Source organism: Balearica regulorum, chromosome 25 (assembly GCF_011004875.1).
Source record: "Balearica regulorum gibbericeps isolate bBalReg1 chromosome 25, bBalReg1.pri, whole genome shotgun sequence".
Taxonomy (NCBI): Eukaryota; Metazoa; Chordata; class Aves; order Gruiformes; family Gruidae; genus Balearica; species Balearica regulorum.
In genome coordinates, this window is record NC_046208.1 from 534,445 (window position 1) to 554,205 (window position 19,761).

Below are 19,761 nucleotides of genomic sequence, written 5' to 3' on the forward strand. Positions count from 1 at the left end.
AACCGCAGGTCTAAGGGCGGCGCAGGCCCGACCCCGCTCCCTGGTAGGGCCGTGGGGTCCGGGACCCCCCGGGTGTCCCCCGCCCGCCGCCATCACGGGACTCCCGGAGGTGGCGCTCCTCTCCACCCCTCTGCCGTAGGGGGCAGCCGAGCGCAAGACCAGAGAGACGCGCCGCCGGGCTAGAGCGCCTCCCGCCGGCACGTCAGGTGGGCCGCAGCCGGTGGGGCGGGTGGGAGAGAGACGGACAGCGACTGCGACCAATCAGAAAGCGAGGTTCGCGCAGCGCCCGCCGTTCCGTCCCGGGGGCGTCGTCGCCGCGCGGGGCGGAGCTTCTCGACCGGAAGCGGCCAGTTCCCTCAGCGTCGCTTCCGGTGCCGCCGCCGCCGCCCTGCGCGGGATGTAGCGGCCGGTGAGTGCGGGCGGGAGGGGACGGGGGGGGTCCGAGCGCTGCCCCCCTTCCCCTCGCGGGTGGCGGCGGCCTCAGCCCCGCCGGTGCCTCTGGGTCGGCCGGGTCCGTCGGTCGCAGCCTCTGGGGAGGGCCCGGTGCGGGGCGGGGTTGCGCGGCCGTCCGTCGGTTCCCGGCCGGGTCCCGGTGACTCTCTTCTTCCTCCCTCCCCAGCGCGGCGGCACAAGGACGCGGAGGGACCTGCACCGGCTGCCCTCGGCCACCAGGACCGACCCCGCCGCCCCCATGGCGTCCCGCAAAGCCTCCGCCGCCGGGCAGGGCAACGGACTGGCCGCCGCCGGCCGGGAAAGGGCCCACCTGGAGCTGGCCGAGCTGGGGCCGCTCCTGGAGGAGAAGGGGGACCAAGGAGCCGCCGGCTCGGCCAGCGTAAGCCCTCCTTCACCCCCGGGCGGGCACCGCTCCTCCTTGCTCGGACTCTGCGCTCCGTCCTTGTGGATTAACGCAGGAATTTGCCCGTTATCCCATTAGCAGCTTGAAGGATGCAGGCCGGCCGGGTGTGTTTCACAGAGCCCCAAGTGTAGTCGTCGCTTTGCGTCAGTGCAGAGAGGCTGTGAGAGGTTTTGTTCCCCAAATGCCGATGGTCTGAGCTGGCCCAAAAAACTTCTGTCGTGCAGGCGTGGATCTTGCGATAGGCCTTGTGCAGAGACGTCAGCTGAGATGCGCTGTCTCTGTGTGTCAGCGCTTGGAGCCGAGGGGTGTTGTCAGTCATGCAGTCTTAGGGCTGGAAATCGCCTTCCCAAACCCACTAACGGAAGAGAGAGGGAATGGAGCCAGGACAGGCAGAGTGTTTCCAGCTCAGCAAGGCGCTGCCTCTGCTCTGCGTTGGGCGCTCTGGCTGGGCCAGAGAGCTGGGTGTCCTGGCTGGGCCAAGTGGCTGTTGCAGCCTTGGTTGTAGGGATGAAAATCCCCCACGGTAATCCTGCCTTTCAACAAGGATAAATCTGGGATTAGCCTGTCCAAGATGCTTAAGACAGTAGCCTGTTGCATAAGCAGTGGTGACCGGCAGCTCCTGCCTGTCCCCTCGGGAAGGGATGAAGCACCAGGTGCTCTCAGAAGGGACTCGCCACTTTCCACACGCTGTTCTTCCTCCCATGGGCTGGAGCGATTTCCTCCCAACATTTCTCCCTCTAGGCTGAAGACCCGCCATGTCCAGCGGCCCGTGAGGAAGAGGAGGAAGTGGTCCGTGTGCTGACTCTGCCTCTGCAGGCTCATCACGCCATGGAGAAGATGGAGGAGTTTGTGTATAAGGTACAGGAGCTTGTAGCGATCCCCTAGTCCTGATTTTGGAGTGTTAATGAGACCCAGATGCCCCAAACCTGGGGGTCAGGGTGGCGGGCAGGGGCTGGGATGCATTGTTCTGTCCGGGTAAAGCTCCTGGGGCTCCGTGCAGCCCTGCTGGCAGTCTGCTCTGGCTCCACTCGCCTGGGCCTCTCCTGGGAGCAGTGCAGGGAGGGGATGGTGACAGCACCGGTGGGTGTTGGAGGTTGTGCCCAGCCATGCTGGATGAGCAGCAACCTGGGGAGCAGTCCCAGTGTCTCCACGTTCCTCTAACGGGCGCCGGGAGCACCGTTGCTGGTTTCACCTGGTGCCACTGCTCGTGGCCACCAAGGTTGGGTAAGCGGCGGCATCAGCTGAGGACCAGCCTGGTTCTGTTGCCAGCCAGGGCTCCCTTTTCCCTGACTGAGATGGGAGGGTTCCCCACTGCAGGGAACAGTTACTTTCGGTGCAGAAGGGTTAAACCTGAGGGTGCAAATTGCCTCTGACTCCCTAGGGGGACACATCAGGGGTGCTCTCCAGGATGTGGGTGGCTTAAGGGGTCCCACAGGGTGCCTGATGTTGCAAAAGCTGAACTTCCTCTCCCCAAGAGGCGTTACAGAACATTTTCAGCCCTGGCTGGGCTTGTTCCACATGCGACTTCAGGCTCCCGGGGTGAGTAAATGTGAGCCTTTGGGCTGGCTCGACGCTCTGGGGGCCACCAGCACAGCTTGGCGTGTTGCAGGTCTGGGAAGGGCGCTGGCGCGTGATCCCTTACGATGTGCTGCCCGATTGGCTGAAGGACAACGATTACCTCCTGCACGGACACAGGCCGCCCATGCCGTCTTTCCGAGCCTGCTTCAAGAGCATCTTCCGAATACACACCGAGACGGGCAACATCTGGACGCACTTGTTAGGTGACTGCGGGGTTTGGTAGCCCCGGGGCTGAAGGTGGGCTTGGCCCCTGTGCACAAGGGCGGCCTTTTACAGCCAGGACTTGCTTGGTGCAAGGGACTCCATGCTGGCGGCCTCCCTTTTAGGATCACATACCCCTGTGCCCGCAGGCAGCTCGGTGACGAGGTGCCCGAGAGCTCCCGGAGCTCCTTGGGTGATAGGAGACCAGGGCACTTCCCCACAGCGGGGCCCCAGGGCTGGGCTCAGCGACGGTTTGTGGCTTTGCCAACGTTCTGCGGGAGCAGGATGGAGAAATGTGTCCTGGGGAAGACGGGAAAGCTTCAGAGCTCTTTCCTCTGAAACCCAGGGACGGTCTTCACCCTGCGCCTGACCATGCCCTTGCCCCCAACTCCACTTGTCTGCAGTAACGACAGCCTCGGCTAACAGCCCACAGCCAGGCCGGCCTCAGGTGCAACTGAGCACCTCCAGGTGCACTGTGAGCAGGATGCATCCAGGTCCTGCCTTGCAGAGCACAGCCAGCACCGTGTTTCTCCCGGTTCTTTGCTGAATCCATTCTCTCTCCTGCCTGACTGCCTGTTTGGTGTGTTCCCTGCAGGTTTTGTCTTGTTCCTCTGCTTGGGGATCCTGACCATGCTGCGGCCCAACATGTATTTCATGGCTCCTCTCCAGGAGAAGGTGGTGTTCGGGATGTTCTTCCTGGGAGCGGTGCTGTGCCTCAGCTTCTCCTGGCTTTTCCACACCGTCTACTGTCACTCGGAGAAGGTCTCGCGGACTTTTTCAAAGTGAGTCAGCACGAGTGCGGTTGTGTGGCATCACAGGAGGTTTTAAGTTCTCACAGCACTTCCTCTCAGAAAGCGCTGCGCTCCCACGTTTTATCCTTGGGGGGAAGGGAGCGTTCACCAAATCCAGCGTTGAGAGGGAACCACAGCTGGGTCCTGGAGAGCTCTGCCCTGTGCCTGAGCACCTTAAATCCACCAGCTCAGATCCTCACAGGTGGATGTAAAGACAGGGACCCTGGGAACCCGCAGCTCCCAAGGGAACAGCCTTTGTGTCCCTCGTAGCAGTGAATCGAGGGGGGGGTCTTGGTCTCGCTGGGTAGCCACAGGACAGAGGGGTTTGGCAGTTTCCAGTTTACTGGATGCCTTCAAAAACTCTGGTTTGGATCCAATTTGGACTGAAACCAAATTGAAAGAAACAACCAGGATTCCCGGCAAAGTGGAAAGGCTGGGTAGCAGCCAGTGCCTCTCCCTGAGGTTGGTGCACAGGCTGCTCTTAGAGTTAAGCTCACATCAGCCTTCGTGGCACAGGCAGAACAGCAGTGAGGCTTTCAAATAAGATCTTGCTCACGCAAGTCTGTCAAAGGCATTTACTTGGGTGCTGCTTGCTGGGAAATCCTGCCAATCTCCTTTGCACAAACCCCAGAGATCCTGCGGGCTCGTGTCTGCAGAACAAAATGTGCTGCCGCACCCTCAGCATAAAAATGTCCTTGTGTACCAGGGAAGGCACTTGCTGCAGCAGTGGGGGTAACGTGAACGGCTGCATTTCAGTGGTGAAATGGTTTCTGGATCGATAGATCGAAAGCACTTTGCAGTAGAGGATAATAGTCAAATCCATACGTGCAAGGACTGGCACCCACTGCGTCCTGTTGTGGTGGTTTGAGTGCACGGACCCTCTCGTATCCAGCCAGTTCCTCTTCATCCTCTGTGCTCCTGCTGAGCTCTGCTGGCATCCCCAGAAGCCATGTATGTGCTCAGGCCCTTTCTCCTGTGCCAAATCGCATCGCTGAGACCCGAGATCCTCCTTTCTCTGGACACTCAGCTTTGCCCGCGGGGCTGTGGCTGTGTGTCTGGCAGCAGTGACTCTGGTTGGGTGCAGGCAGGCTGGAGGGTACCAACACACCGTTACCAAGAAGACGCAAGGAGGGGAGTGGATTTTGGGGCTCACCTGTGACTCTCTGTCATTGTACCCCGGCCACAGGTTGGATTATTCAGGAATTGCACTGCTGATCATGGGGAGCTTTGTCCCGTGGCTCTACTACTCGTTCTACTGCTCCCCACAGCCAAGACTCATCTACCTCTCCATCGTCTGTGTCCTGGGCATCTCCGCCATCATCGTTGCTCAGTGGGACCGGTTTGCCACCCCCAAGCACAGGCAGACAAGAGCAGGTAGGAGTTTTCCATCCTCACCCTGAATCCCCAGCCCCAGGAGGGCTTCACAGCAGCGCTTTGGGAAGATCCCATTGTGGAATGGCTCTTCCTTCTTGGGAGGAGCTCTCGGCATCTGCAGAATTAGTTCCCCCAGAGCACTACGCTGCAGCGGCTCCCAGAAGGAAGAATCTCCATTCTCTTTTTGTGCTGGGGATTTAGATCCTCTGCTGAGCAGGGCCCAAGCTCCGCCTTGCACTTTGTGAGCCTGAGGTTTGGAGCAGACAGACAGTGTTTAAAAATAGCCCTGTAAGTGGAATCTGGATGCCCTGGGGCTGTGCCACACGAAGCCACCTTCTCCAGGAAGCAGTTTGGCAGTGTGAACCTGCAGCTCACGCAGAGGAGCAAAGAGATTCCCTCATCTCTCCCCTGCCAGTTCCACGCTGGCACGTACCTGCCTTCCTGGAGGCTGCAGGGCGAGGCTGCCTCCTGCCTGCTCCTCCTGCCCGCTCCTTGCACGCACCCCGTCTTGTCCCCGCTGCAGCCTCTGCAGATTAAATCAACTGCACTGAGCATGGAGAAATGCGTCTGCTCACCTCACCTCCCGGGGGGGGGGGGGCTCCTGCAACAAAATGTCTCTCATAGCAGCATCCTCACTACATGATGAGAGACGATGCTGAGCTGCAGACCCCCTCGGAGGAGGGCAGGGGACAAGCGGGACTGCCAGCCCCATGGCAGAGATCCCAGCTGCCGGTTCCTGGAGAGGGTTGCTGTCCTTCTCTGGGTGCCAAGCCAGATCCTGCTGCGAGTACAAGCCGCAGCCTCTCTGGGCTGGTGTCTCACTGCAGCGCCGTTTCCTCTCTGTTGAACTAATTAGATGTCGGAGCTGAAAATTTCAGCACTGCTAATTAGTGCCTTTCCCTTGAGTTCCAAGCAACTTCACCAAAAAAATGACTCTGGCAAAGCCTCTCCTCGAAGAGCTGGCTGGGGCTGCTGCATTCCTCATGCCTGTGAGGCTTCCGTGCAATCCGAAGGACCAGCACCTCTCGAAAGGGCCGTTCCTGTAGCCGGGAACAGGAGCTGCTGCAGCCCTGCCGCTGTACGGAGAGCACATGTCTGCACAGTGAGCTCTGTCCAGTGAGCACTGGGCTCAGCACTGGTTTTGACTGGGATGCAGAGCTGCAGATCCCTCATTTTGTGAAGGATAAATGCCCGGGGAGGGGGTTGGATAATCCAGGACTGAGTGAGGAGAAGCTGCTGGTGCCTCCAGGAGTTTCCCTTTGCACAGGACGAGGGTGTTTGGGGAGCAGCACCATTTGCTCCCATTTGCTGGTTTCCTCTCTGCCGCAGGCGTCTTTCTGGGGCTGGGGCTGAGCGGCGTGGTGCCCACCATGCACTTCACCATCGCCGAAGGCTTTGTGAAGGCCACCACCGTCGGGCAGATGGGCTGGTTCTTCCTCATGGCCGTGATGTACATCACAGGCGCGGGGCTGTATGCTGCCCGCATACCCGAGCGCTTCTTCCCAGGAAAGTTTGACATCTGGGTGAGTGTGGGTGCTTCTGGAGGGCAGCTGTGGGGTTGGGGTGGGGGAATGGAGGGTGGTGAGCTCCCAGAGGAGGGGAAGGCAGCTGGGGGTGTCCTGGTGTGCCCCAGCACACGCACTGGCAGCCAGACCTTGCACGGCTGCTGCGAGCGGGCAGGGCAGGTTGAAGTACGGGGTGGAAAATGATCTGTGGGAGCAACAAGGGGAAAAAGGGGGAAGCTCGGAGGATAGAGCTGGGGCAGTGGAGGAGGAGGTGGTGTTCCCGGACTTTTGGTCTGCGAACTTCCCAGACCTTTGGTCTGGTCTAAAGGGCTTTTTCGCTTCCCTGCAGTTTCAGTCGCATCAGATCTTCCATGTGCTTGTGGTGGCTGCGGCCTTCGTCCATTTCTACGGGGTGTCAAACCTGCAGGAGTTTCGCTACGGACTGGAAGGGGGATGCACAGATGACTCTCTCCTCTGAGAGCGCCTGATTTTAGTACAAGCTTCCTAAGTGCTTTTTAAACTCTGTCTTTGCTAAAATCAAAGGAAGACTCAAAACTGTTTGGGGTTGTTGTTTTGGGTTGGTTTGGTTGGTGTTTTTTTTAAGAAAAAAAAAAGAAACAGAAAAATTCTTTAGCAAAGTTGTTGACCAAATCCTCACCCCCTTCCCCACGCACTTCACTGGGGCTGAGGGGAGGCGACGCGGGCGCTGGCAGCCAGCCCTGCCACGCTGTCGTGGCCTCACCTCCTCCAGACAATGTTTTAGCTGCACCGGGGTCATCCGACCTTCCCAGGCATGCCAATTTCCGAAAGCGAAGAGTGTGGGTACCCTGTTCCTGGCACAGCCCAGCACCCTCTTCCCCAGCTCACTGCCAGAGCAAGCAGAGTCACGCACTACCAGGCCCAAGGCCAGAGATTTTTGCATATCCCTCGCAGCAGAGTCGCCTTGCTGGGGGTAGCTCTGTGGCCCCCAGTGCTGCTGCCCAGGGCACAGGCACAGATTCATGTAATTTAAGTTTTAATTGTCTTTTTTTTGTTGTTGTTGTTGTTTTCCTTGACAAAGTAATGTAAACAGAAATGAGAGAATATTTAATATTTAATACTAAGCTTTAAAAAGACTTGCTGCCACCGCAGTGTACTCGGCTCCCTCGCTGTCTGTGGTAGTAAAGGAAGGACAGTGTTTTAGGGGAATGTAGAGCTGCTGTAGCTGATTGAAATAAAAAGGTCAATAGTTCAGTGTCGTGCTGGCAGCGTCTGTCTCATTTTTTGGGGTGGGTGTTGAGAACAAGCTCCTCAGGGCTCTGAGCAGCCCTAGGAGCGTGTCCCCTCAAACGCCCTCCCTCCTGGGCACAGCAAAGGACTCTCAAGCTGGGCAGAAAAGATGCTGCAGCCTGGTTGGTGCAGGGGCACCGAAGGATAACACCCTAAATCAGCAGCTTCTTGCGTAGAAGTGTGCGAGTGACCGTGCAGCACAGACGGTCGGGGGGGATTAGAGGGGAAGAGCTGAGCTGAATAAAGTCCATTACCTTAGAGAGGGGTAAAGGAGGGCCAGTCACTCTGTCTCTGCTACTGTGGGTAGGGTTGTATGGCCCTTTTTTTGGGATGTCGGGACAGCTGAGTCCTCTCCCCTCCCAGCAAACCCCTCAGGACAGCTCAGCTGTGCAAGGGCTGGGCCAGAGAACAAAACCTGCACACACATTTGAACACCCAAGCGCTCTAATCCTATAGAAAGAACAGGGGAAAACATCTGGTGAGTAACTGTGCAGATTTGGATACACGGGAGGCTCTACAGCTGATGAGAGCCGAGTTTAATTCCCCCTCAAAGACCAGGGACCCCCCTCCCCTACAGCCAGGGTCTCAACCAGAACAGGAGAGCTCTGGCTAAGCAGCGCAAGTCAAGAAAAGTGTCTCAAAAAGTCACCCAAGGAACCAGGTAAGTGGCAAAGCAAGAGGAGCACGTACACACACACACACGTGCTCTCTCTGCTTCTGTGCTTCACGTTTTTGGAAATTACGCACCAGCAGCAGCAACAGGAACCAGCAAGGTAGGAGAGACACAAGTCCCGGCAATCCTGGAGGGGTTTTGGGACAGGCAGGGGGTGGACACAGGAAAATGTCACTTTTACAGGACGCCAGGACACAGGAGATGGTTAGGATCTTGCACTGGCATGCATGCTTCCTACAATCCTAATTCACCCATTTGTCAACCATTACTGTGACCCCTTCGGTGTCATTTTCCTCCTCCTCAGGCTGACAGTTTCCTGACACAGTGCAGAGATCAAGCTCCTGCCTGGGCAGAGGAAAAGCCACGAAACAGCTCAGATAATGGTACTCAAGTCTGTTTGAATACAGATACGCTATCAGGAGATGCCAGCAAGCATGAGTATTAACAACAGAAAACCTCACCGGATATGATTTTTTAACTGCTGGCAAAAGGGAACATGCCTCCAGAACTGGAGTTTAAGGACAAAAACATGGGGCAGATGTTTTAATTGTGCTTAAGACTGGATCTTGGGTGAAAAGGCAAGAGGCTGTGCTGGCAGCAGGCATGCAGGTGCTGCACTTCCCCCTCCAGTCTCACAGGGCTTCATGTTTTCCATTCGGGGCTCACTACCCGGATGTCACTGCACAGTTCCAGGAGGGGAAGCTGTCTGTGCTGTTCCCTTTCCAGCTTTACGCTGCAAAAGCCACAGTGAGGAGCAGCAGCAGAGGTGAAGAATGAGTTTGCTGCCACCTCTTGCTCAAAAGGGCTCAAAGCCTCACGGGTTTAAGGAAAGGATCCACAAAAGGCAGATTCTGCTTTAACCAAGGAACTTAGGGTGCATGGCGATAGCATAGAAAACAAAGTACAGCAGTGAAATAGATATTGCTGGAGGTTATTTTCACTGGCTTGCACATTCCCCCAATAATATTCACTTTAGGAATGTAAAACTGCATGTAGATGAATTATTTTCCTTAAGCTGAAATACGTGTAGCAACCTAAATCCACGGGGAAGAGGCTAAATTCCAGCTGTGTTCACTGTGGATGGTCAATGCCACATCCCAGAGAAGAATCCAAAGACTTCAGTCCACGTCCAAAGGACGACAAGACTCCATTTGGTCCTTGTCTTAAATCTCCGTGTATTCTATCAGACACGTATCAACATTACAGCAATGGAATCTATCACAAATAAATAGATTTGTCATCTTCTAAAAGTTCTCCTGTGCAGCTTTACACTGAAAAGTGCTGAAGGTCATCTTGGCATGGTTTGTGTAAGAGACTACCACTGGTGTAAAGACATACCGCGTCTTGGTCCTCCAGCATTTTAAATTACAGCTCAGGTAGGATAGGAACTAGGAGAATGAGGGCGGTCACTGGTATTGTCGGTAGTCACCAAACGGAGAGGGCTGCAACTGGGAGGGGTCATCTGAAAACTGAGGGGCTGTGAATAAGACAAGAGAAAAAAAAAAAAGGCAAATCATACAAAAAGGTAAGAGATTCTTCCTACTAAAAGCACGAAACACATTCACAGCATTTTTAATATAAATTCCCTCTAAATCAAGCCGGTAACAAGACTTTACATTTGATTTTTTTTTCATTCAAAGAAGTTCAGGAGCTTTATGCATTGACAAGAGCCTCAGTCCAACGTAGAATGCATTTGTGTCTCCTTTACTAACAGGGAAAGGAGTCAGAGCAGTGAGAGGGAAACATTTTCAGTTATGTGAAAGAGCTGGAAACCTATGCCTTATTGCCCTTCACTTGAACTTGGCCACTCTGTAAAGGTTTAACTTGCCCAACAATAAAGCAAGGCAGTGAAACGGAACAAACTGTGGAGTCAGCTTCCCGACTCCTCTTACCGACGTTCCGCTGGAGGGAAGGAAGATGTTTACTGTATGCCTATTTTAGAGGATAAATTTTAACAGACAGATGATACTCTTTCTCTAAAGCAGATTAATTTTAAAATGTTTTTGGATAAAGAACAGAAAATGTTCTTGAACAAAGAACATCAGTGAACAAACCCAAGAGAGGAAGCCTCCCAGGAATTAGTGGCTTGAATCCTTCCAACACTAGTGGGTTTGTCTGTATTCCCCCCAAAATAAGGTGGGGTGATAGAGCTATTCATTATTTTGCACAGGCAAGTATTTACACAAACAGTTACCCACTCAGCTTGTGTTTCACTTAGGAAAAAAAAATTTAAAAATCTAGTTTTTGAAGCAGTTCAGAAAAAAACCAAGCCACACATGCTGCTCCTTGACTTTCTGCAGCCTTAAAAGCTGGCAACCAGCAGAGCAGACTTCCTCTGAGATAAAGCTGATGACTGGCAGAGGGATGTTAGCAAAAACTGCGCTGTAAGAGCCTTGTGATACCACTGTCTGATGGCTCCTCACCGTTCGGAAACTGCGTGGAGGCAAATCTCGTTAACAGAATACCAGCTCCTTCAATTAAAGCTAGGAGAATTCCTCCCATCGCAGCAGATCCGACCATGGCAACAGGTCCATCTAAAAATAAAAAGCACAAAACAACACCTTTTACTTCTTCGGTGCATTACTTTGCATATTACAGCTCTCTTTAGTTACCATCTCTCCTACAAGCAGACTCAGAAGCAGCACTTTTGCATCCACTGAACCTCATTAGCATCACCAATAAAAGGATAATTACTGGGCAACTCCCCCCTCCCCTCAAGGACACAAAGGAACACCGGTAATGTTTGAGAACATGATTATTACTTTCATAAGCACAGGAGAAAAGTTTTTAAGAGAAATTGAAAGATTATCTGGAAGTAAATTCCAATTTCGGTATCATAAACTGTTGCTTCACTGTAACAACAAGAACTGTACGTTTAGAGTACGGAAGTTTTTAATTGATATCCTCAGTCTCTTACTTCTTGCAGCTAATATGGCTCCAGTCAGGGCTCCACTTGTGATTGAATTCCACGGATCTTCTTTCCCTCTCATTCTGACCATACTGCAGTCAATCATGGAGAAGAGACCTCCCCAGACAGCAAAGCTACCTGTTTAAAAAAAACACAACAAAAACCCAAACAAAAAGCCATTCAGAGAAAGCAGACAAGCCAGCCACGCTGCAGGCACATAACCAGGAGACACGGTACAAGGGTGCTTGCTTCCAGACACGGACGTACGCTCAAACACACGAAGAACCAGAGGTTAAAATCAACCCTGAGAAAAATTCTCGACTCACCAGGTGATACACATCATTACACATACATTTATTTTAGATATACTCTTACTAATTTATATGTAATGACAGGAAGCTTATCAAACAGTGATTAGAATGGAACTCCCATCCTAATAAAGCCAGATTAGCTCAGGGAACTTCCCTATTTTTCACTTTTTAAACACAGTTCTTCATAGAGAATGATGCAGAGGAGTTTTGCACCTTATCATAATCCTGCTTCTGGAATCTCAGATGATCAGTACTGGTCAGAATTGTATGGCAGACACAAAGAGAATGCAAGTTTTTTTGTGTGTTAGAAATTAAAATAACTATTAATCTCCAGGCTCATTTTGGGAAAATTACTATTTAAAATCAGTTCAGCCCTCCTGAATTTGAGGTGTTTTAGCAGTTAAAACCCTGCACACACTGCACAGGCTCCCAGGTGGCTCTGCCCAGAGCGGGTTAAAATATGACAATTATTAACCCTGGCTTATCTCTCCATGAACACAACCATGTTTCTTCCACACCTAAACTAATTCTGGGTGCATCAGAACCATATTTACTCATTGCTTGGACTAACAAACCCCAGTGAAACACAGCTCAGGCATCACTGGGTTACATTCCCAAACTTGGTTATCTACCAACAGTCAACTGACTGCAACAACAACACAAAATTAATTACCTCCCAGCTGTGGAGCTCTTGTTTTTATAGCTGTCAAACTTCCCCGCAGCCGGTGGTTTACACCCTACGATAAAAGAGAAATGACAGTTAAAAAAAAGTCTTACAGCCAACCTGACTGTGTATAGCAAAAATTTGCCACAGATTTCTAAGCTCCCTCAACAGCTGTGATCAGGAGCTGATGGAAACTGCATTTTACACGTACTCCTTTACAATTATACCTGTCAACTACAGAAATTATTTATAGCCATCACACATTAAACAATTTGAGTTCAAAGTTCGTTCGAGTGGCCTAGTGGGGATTAAATGAGACATTTAAAGTAATACTTTTAGCAAGATAAGCATATTTATTTTTAACGCGTATCATTTCTTTGTTCCTATCTGATGCACGGTCACTTGACAATAGTGACACACAGGACACCAGCGGAGCAAACAGCAGGGAGGAGACTCCATCCGTGGAGAAGAGGGAAATCCACCCAGAGGAAGAGTGCCACGGGGCTGCATTAGAGGAAAACCGCACGCTGTTTATTACATTTCCATCAGTATTTTATGTATTTTAGTACAAACACCACAACCCTATTGCAGATGCCCACAGACCAGGAGCAGCGTGCTCGGCTGGCAGCCGCAATCTCACTAGTTGTCCCAAATTCAGTCATTCCTGCTGGTCAGGTGGAATATTCAGTCCTTGTCTCGTCAGCACAGTCTGAGAAGCTTCTGAATGTGGTGCTGAGCCTTCCAGGGTCTAACCCTAAAGACTTCATCCAGGACCCCACAGAATTATGACTACGTATTTTCTCACACTTAAAGAAGATTTAAAGAACATACGCCCAACTTTTATTTTTGATACAAGCACTCAGAAACGTGGGCAGGTTTATTTAATAAGTCTTAAGCAAAATTAAGAATGTAGTTAAGCATATAATCCTTTTCAAGGTAAGTGTCTGCAGGATCTGACTAGTTTGGAAACAGTTATTTATTTATAAAACTTACCTCAAACTGATGGCTTATTATCACATAGTAATACCAAAAAAACACTCGACAAAAAACCCTTCTATATGAAGCCAGAGCAACGTTTTAAAACAAATGTTCAAGTAGAAACTGGATCTCATTCAATCAAATGTCTCTACAACAGGTTTACAGTCACAACTTTGCAGCAGAAATCCTGGAAGTGAAAACTGATTTGCATCAACTAAACTTCAACTTTCATGTTTATGCACACTTCCGCATTTAAACAAAACCTGATTATAAAAAAAAATCTAGTTAATAAAAAATATTAATAATTAAATAAGAGATTAATTAAAGAAAATAATACTGCCTAATATAAATCTGGAGAAAAAGATTCTTCTTTTGAGTCTTTCTGTTTCTTAAAAGAAAGGGAGAGACCAGAAGAGGAAGAACCGCCCAGGCTTCACATCTTTATGGGCAGACAGAACCAAAGGCAGAAAATCGACCAAGGTGGACGTATTCTGCTGTGCCCTCCGCTTCCCCATCCCAAAGGAGAAATCCTTCAGCAAGGGAGGGCCACCGCTGCCATCGGATCAAACAGGGAAAGCAGAACTTTCACCCAGAAAGATGAAGGACATCTGGATCACCAGTCACCAGATGTACCCTCCTGGTTTGGATTAATGACATGTAGGGCATTAATCAGTCCCACTCACTGCACAGGGATTTCTTCTCCTTTACCTTCAGCCGTCCGGATTCACTGCTGATGCACAGAGAAAGCAGGACTGCCCTCCAAATGCACTCTGAAATGATTTTACTTACCACTGGGGAATTTCTGAACCCCTTGATAGCTTGAAAAATGCCACCTCCTATCGCTCCCATTGTGAAAGCACCTCCACAGTCATCTACTATCCTCCAGGGACTATAAAGAAAAAAAAAAAAGATGAAAATACTAAATTCTGTCACGTTAAACTGTGCAAGTAACTGCAACAGATCCACCAGTCATGCATTCAGTGTAACTGGAGTGAAAATCAAGCCTGCCAGCTGCATTGTCTCACAGCCAGCTGGCTGCACAGACATCAACAAAACACACGCACAGGTAATAGCACAACAAAACAAACTCAAGGTTCGCTGAGAGTCTATCAACTTGTCTCCCTAGAGCAGTAAGCATCAAATATACAGATCTGAACTCCTCATACAAGGCAGAAAGACGTATTTCCATCACGGAAAACCTCCACAGAATTCCAGCTCTGCCCTACTTATGGAGTATAAATAGCTTCAAATTTATTGTTCTCATTTTCGTCTTGACCTACAGAAAACTCAGGTGGTAAATTTGATGAGACTCAGTTCACAGGTGGCACAACCCACTGCTTTCCTGAATTACCCATACTTTTCATTAGTTCTGGTTATTTAAATGAGACACATAAAAGTCATCTTTTGTTAAACTGAAAAGGTTTTTCCTGATACATCGCGGATCTTTGAAGTTCATTCAAACAAAACACGGATCTAGTCAGAGGTCCGGAAGGCCACAATTCCCAACTCCAACAACACGGAGCATCGAATGTTTCCAACCAGCAAGCTTTGCAAAAGAAAGAGAACCCTCCTCGCAGCAAATGCTTTCAACACCGGTGAGATGAGCTTTAATTTGGGGTTCAAAACCGCTGCCAAGCACTAGAGCCTTGTAACTCTCCGCCACTAAACTGAACTCCTAAACTAGGTGAGCTCTAACCTGCTATTAATCTCTGTTGCCACTAATTTTGAAGCATAAAATAATTAAAGTTATATTGTTTCTTTCATCTTATATCAAAATCTTAGCGCAGAAGTCAAGCACTCAGATGATAATAACTCCTGCACTGGCAATAATCAGCAAACCTAGCAAAAACCAGGCTACAACACACAGGGTCACAGAACTGAACACTATGGCAAGCCCGGTGTTTACATTGGCAAATCACAGATATGAGCATCGACGTGCATCTCCAATTTCACTCCGAATTTCATGTTTCTGTTATTGAGGACTCCCTATAGCCCCCAGCCCCTGCATGGGAGAATACATCTTCACTGATCCCTTCTGAATCTGCCACTTTTCTACTTCACAGAATCTGCTAATATTCTTCTGCTGGAAGGAGTGACAAACATCATCTCTTTTCCCCAGATCTCTCCCTGTACTGTGCATTTTATCGCAAAGGGGTTTTTTCCCTCCTACACGTTCTCCCAGACTCCTCGCTTTCATGCCCTACATCTGAATCTCTCCCTACCTCCGCAGTCACTTTAATGAGAGTGTAGCCAGCTCTGCACGCCTTCAAAACGATGGTAAACTGCTTGTTTGCACACATGGCTTGTTCGCTTGCTTTGCTTTTGCATCTTGGCATCGCTTGGTTGTTCCCAACACACCAGAATCTCACCCAAAATGTCACCACTGATCTTCCTTTCCCGATGACAGCGACATCCAGTTCCCAAACCCACCCTGACTCAGAAAACAGTGGAAGGATTGTACATCATTTCACCACACATCACCTTTCTTTTTATTGCCCTGCCTGTAACACGCTTTCATCTCATATTCCTTACAAATCCCCTCTAGCTTTGACTAAATTAAATAATTTAGCCCCACTTCATATTTTATTTTCCTTCCCCCATTTCATGATCAGGAAAAGGCTACAGGCACACTGTTGTCAGAAATGCCAAGATGAAACGTGACTAAGTCTTTCTTCTCAGGGTTTTTTGTTGTTGTTGTTTTGTTCTTCTCCACGTCTCCTGTCCAGATTTTGATCTACTCTATTATGAATAAAACATCTCATCACAACTCTCTTCCTTCGTTAGCTTGCTAACAGTGATCTTGTTAAAAGGCTTTCTGGAAATCTAAATAGATTATGTAAAGTGGTCTTCCTTTGCCCACAAGGTCAAAGAATTCCAATTTAGCAAATCATGACTGTTCTTTACAGAAGCTTCGTTAATTAGACCCCAATCATGGAATGCTTTCCTAGATTTTTTCCATCTTTAACCCTGCTTCAGATGTCAAGCTCATTAGCTGTTACCTTTGGGGTTCTTAACTTTCCTTTTAAACTATCCTCCAAGCCTCTGCAGGGGCAGCATTAAAATGAAAAAACGTCTTTGATACCAGCAGAGCCATTTCGTACATCAGCTCCTTTGAATTCCCGCACAGACATCGTGCGCATCGGAAAACCAACACAAAATACCTCGCAGTCCCTGGCAGTGCTTGACCTCAGCAGAAGAAAGAATCGGAAAATAACAAAAGAGATTATTCCATTATTAATTTGGCATTCATCTACAAGCTTAATGTTACTGTTAATTGTTTCCCTGAATTTAAGAGAAGCCCTCCCAGGAGGGAAATGATGCACTTACTGCTATGCACATGATAAGGTCGGATTCCTACTCCTGATAGCAACCGAGATCGCCTACAGATGAGGAGAGCAGAGGCCAGGACTTCGCTTATGCCAGGGCCCCGGGGCAGCCACACACCAGCTCCATCGACCCCAGAGAGGCTGAGGATACCCCCCCAACCCTCAGATCCACTCCCAGAGGAGCTGCGGTGGTTCACAGCACCATTTGATAAGAAGAAAAGAGGGTGGCAGGGCTAGCGGAGTGAGGAAAGCCGGTGGGCACCACTCCAGCTCCGACTGCCCGTCAGCCAAGGCCCTCACTTAGAGGGGTGAATCGTCCCTCCAAGGTCCACGGCTGCCTGCAGCTCTTCTACCCGCCGATGAACCACAGGAGTTGGGGGCCAACGCATTTTAAATAAACAAAGCTGCCTCTTCTCAGCACCGAGGATTCAGCCTGGCACCAGCTCTGCTGCAGAAGGGGCAGCACTTCCCCCTCATCGTCGAACCATCGTGACATGCCTGAACAGCCCGACCTCTGCCTCCCCCATCAGCCATTCGGGCTGTTCCCAGCACAGACCAGACTCCGTAACGATCTATGCTTCTAACGAAGGCGACCACCACGCAAATTACAGCCAGGTCCTACAGGGTCACCTTCCAGCGAGGGCACAACACGCCCGGGGGGTTGAAACACACCCCCCCCCGCCACCGCCACTGCGGGGGAGAGAGATAACAGGGTGACGAGACGCAAAACAGGACAAAAACAGTGTGGGGCCCCTGACAGCCCCCCTACAGCTTAGCAACAAAACGTCGCTATCGCATGACCCTACTAAAGGGAAAATGAGATTACCTGGAACCCACAGGAAGCAATCAATAAATAAAATTTGTTTTGCTGATATCTCAAACTTGGTGCTGTAGAAAGGCAGAGCTGACGTTTATAGAATACCAAGTAAATGCTGCAAGCTGCAAAGCTTTGGGAAAAGCCTTGCAAAAAGCCACAGGTTTCTATTTGCAGAGGGGAGCAGGACGCTGCATCTCCAACCCTGAGCCTAAACTTCCATTCACGTGTTTTATTCCTACTAATAAGACCTTTTTGAGCTGCAACCGAAGCGGCCGTGAACGTTTACAAAGACACTGCAGACAGCTGATCGCTGTTAGATGCCGCCGGTCCGGTTGCCCTGCGGCCCGGCCGGGGAGCTGCCGCCTCACGGGCGCTGGGGGGGGGGGGCGAAGCGCCGCCCGACCGGGGAAGCCTGTGCCCAGAGGCTGCAGCCCACGGAGGCCCTTGCAGGCCGCAGGGCCTAGTCACCACACCGGTACCTCCTCCCCTCAGCGAGGCTCCACCGCGCTCGGTACCGGCGGGGCTTTGGCTACCCAGGCCCCAAGCCACGGGGCAGCCCCTCAGCCAGCGCAGCGCAGCGCAGCGCGGCCCGGCCTTCCCCCCGCCCCCTCTCCCTCGGAGGGGCCCCGCCAAGGTCACACACCCCGCCGGGGGCGGGGGAAGGGAGGTGCAGCGGCCCCGGGGAGCGGCGGCCCCGGACAGCGATCGCCCCGCTCCCCCCGCCCCCCCCCGGGACCCGCCGGACCCCACGGCCGCCGCGCGCCGCCCGGGCACAGGCCGCTGCTCACCAGGGCTCACGCGCGTATTCCTCCATCTTGGCCACCGCCCTGGCCCGCCTTCCCCGCCGCGCGATTGGCTCACCGCTCCCTAGCGCCGGCCAATGGAGGCGGAGGGCGGGACTAGGCGGAAGGGAGGAAGGCATGCGCGGATGTGTCCGCGCATGCGTCGTGCCCCCTGCGCCCTGTCCCTGCCCCGCGCTGACTGATGGCGGCCGCGGCGCTTAATCGGGGCCTCCGGGCGCTCGGCCCGCCGTGAGGCCGCACCCGGGACAGGGCCCGCTTCATCTGCCGTTCTCGGGCATGGCCATGGGTGTGTCCCCGGGGAAGGGGAGAGGGCGCTTCGGTGGGGCTGGCTTCACAGGGCCCTCTGAACGCCGGCTGTGGGTGCGGGTCGGGGGTGAGGAGAGACTCCGGTGCAGAACAAAAAGCATGTAACGTCTCTGTTGGGGATAGGCCCGCGTCATGGCCAGGAACACAAAGCAGCTTTTATTTAGCCTTCTGATAAGTAGTGCCCGCAGTAAAAGCGTGAGCAAAGTCGAGGATCAGGGATCAGCTCTGCTGAGCCTTGAGACTTCAGGAAATGGATCTGTCTGTAAGTGCATCCTGTCAGAAAATGGGGTGAGCACCCTGGAAGGAGACAAAGCCTGGCAGTACCTGGCTGAACTGGAGGAGGACGTGCACCTGGTGACAGAGGGCTTGGTGCGGGGTGATGTGCCTGTGCTGAGGGTGTCCATCCCACTGGAGCTGCTGAGATACACAGGAGCAGCACCCACCTCGCTCCTGGTGCTGCTGAATCAGCTGGGCTGACCTCGAGGTGTCCCTGGGGATGATCCTGTGGGCCAGACAGCGTGGACAAGAGCTGGGTTTTGAGGTCCCCCTCAAGAGACAGTGCCTGCGACAGAGCAGTTCTCCAGGGAGGCTGGGAAGGCAGAGCTGAAAACTGCAGAATTAGACTCTGTTCTGGCAGCAAATGCAAAGGCAACCTGCAGAGCCCCCAAAGCCTTTTCCCACATGTCTGCAAGCGGTCTAAGTTGTAAATTGCTTATTCTTTTCACAGTTCTAATTTAGCCTTACACACTGCACTCTCTTGTAACGGCAGTAAATCATTTGGTTGCAACAGGCAGTGTGGATCGTGTGCTGGGGCACTTAATTGCTGTAATAAATCATGGGCTGAAAAAATGGAAAGGAGCTGGAATGTTTCCCCTGCTTTAATTTTCTGGTTTTGAAGGCTTTAAAAAACTCCTCCTGAATGTAAGCCTTCAAGGTCTTGAGTGTGGAGATGGTGTTTTTGTCTGTAAGGCTGGATTGGAGCAGGGGTTGATGCAGTAATGGAGATTACCAGAAGGTGGTATTGTGGCTTCTGCTTTGGCCAAGGAGGGTAGATGGGAAGAGTGGAAAATCTCGGCCTCATCCCAGCCTGGTCAAGCCTGGGAGCAGACCTCTCCACTCTCGTGTCCTCTCTTGCTACTGCGACTGGTCCCACACTGGTCTGACCCTCCTTAGTGTGGCAATTTCTTGCAGTAGCCCTTGTCTTTTCCCCTGATAAGTGGCAGGTTAATTATATCAGGCTGAATGACCATTGTGGTCATCCCTTTCACAAGCTGTGGGAGAACTTGTGAAACTCTCTGCCAAACCCATGTGGCGCTTGAGCTGCAGTGGTCAGAGTCACCCCAGGGACCTCCAGTAGCTCAGCTGGGGGCACTGGTGGCACCCCCAGGCAGGCAGCTGGAA

The 19,761-nt window shown here is 51.9% G+C and overlaps 2 protein-coding genes across 2 annotated transcripts; one reads left to right on the forward strand and one right to left on the reverse strand.

Moving 5' to 3' along the window:
- The first annotated feature begins 284 nt into the window (after positions 1–284).
- ADIPOR1 (adiponectin receptor 1) lies at positions 285–7,543 on the forward strand. The gene is made up of 8 exons (XM_075775561.1): positions 285–409; positions 620–832; positions 1,598–1,714; positions 2,466–2,637; positions 3,231–3,417; positions 4,613–4,800; positions 6,130–6,323; positions 6,655–7,543. The coding sequence occupies exons 2-8, from the start codon at positions 692–694 to the stop codon at positions 6,781–6,783; spliced, it is 1,128 nt and encodes a 375-aa protein (XP_075631676.1). The 5' UTR covers positions 285–409; positions 620–691; the 3' UTR covers positions 6,784–7,543.
- On the reverse strand, positions 7,381–18,143 carry TIMM17A (translocase of inner mitochondrial membrane 17A). Its single transcript, XM_075775562.1, has 6 exons — positions 18,040–18,143; positions 13,898–13,997; positions 12,140–12,203; positions 11,165–11,293; positions 10,671–10,781; positions 7,381–9,724 (listed from the first exon to the last, which is right to left on the reverse strand). Exons 1-6 carry the CDS (start codon positions 18,063–18,065, stop codon positions 9,654–9,656), a joined length of 501 nt encoding a protein of 166 aa, XP_075631677.1. The 5' UTR covers positions 18,066–18,143; the 3' UTR covers positions 7,381–9,653.
- Between the last annotated feature and the right edge of the window lie 1,618 nt (positions 18,144–19,761).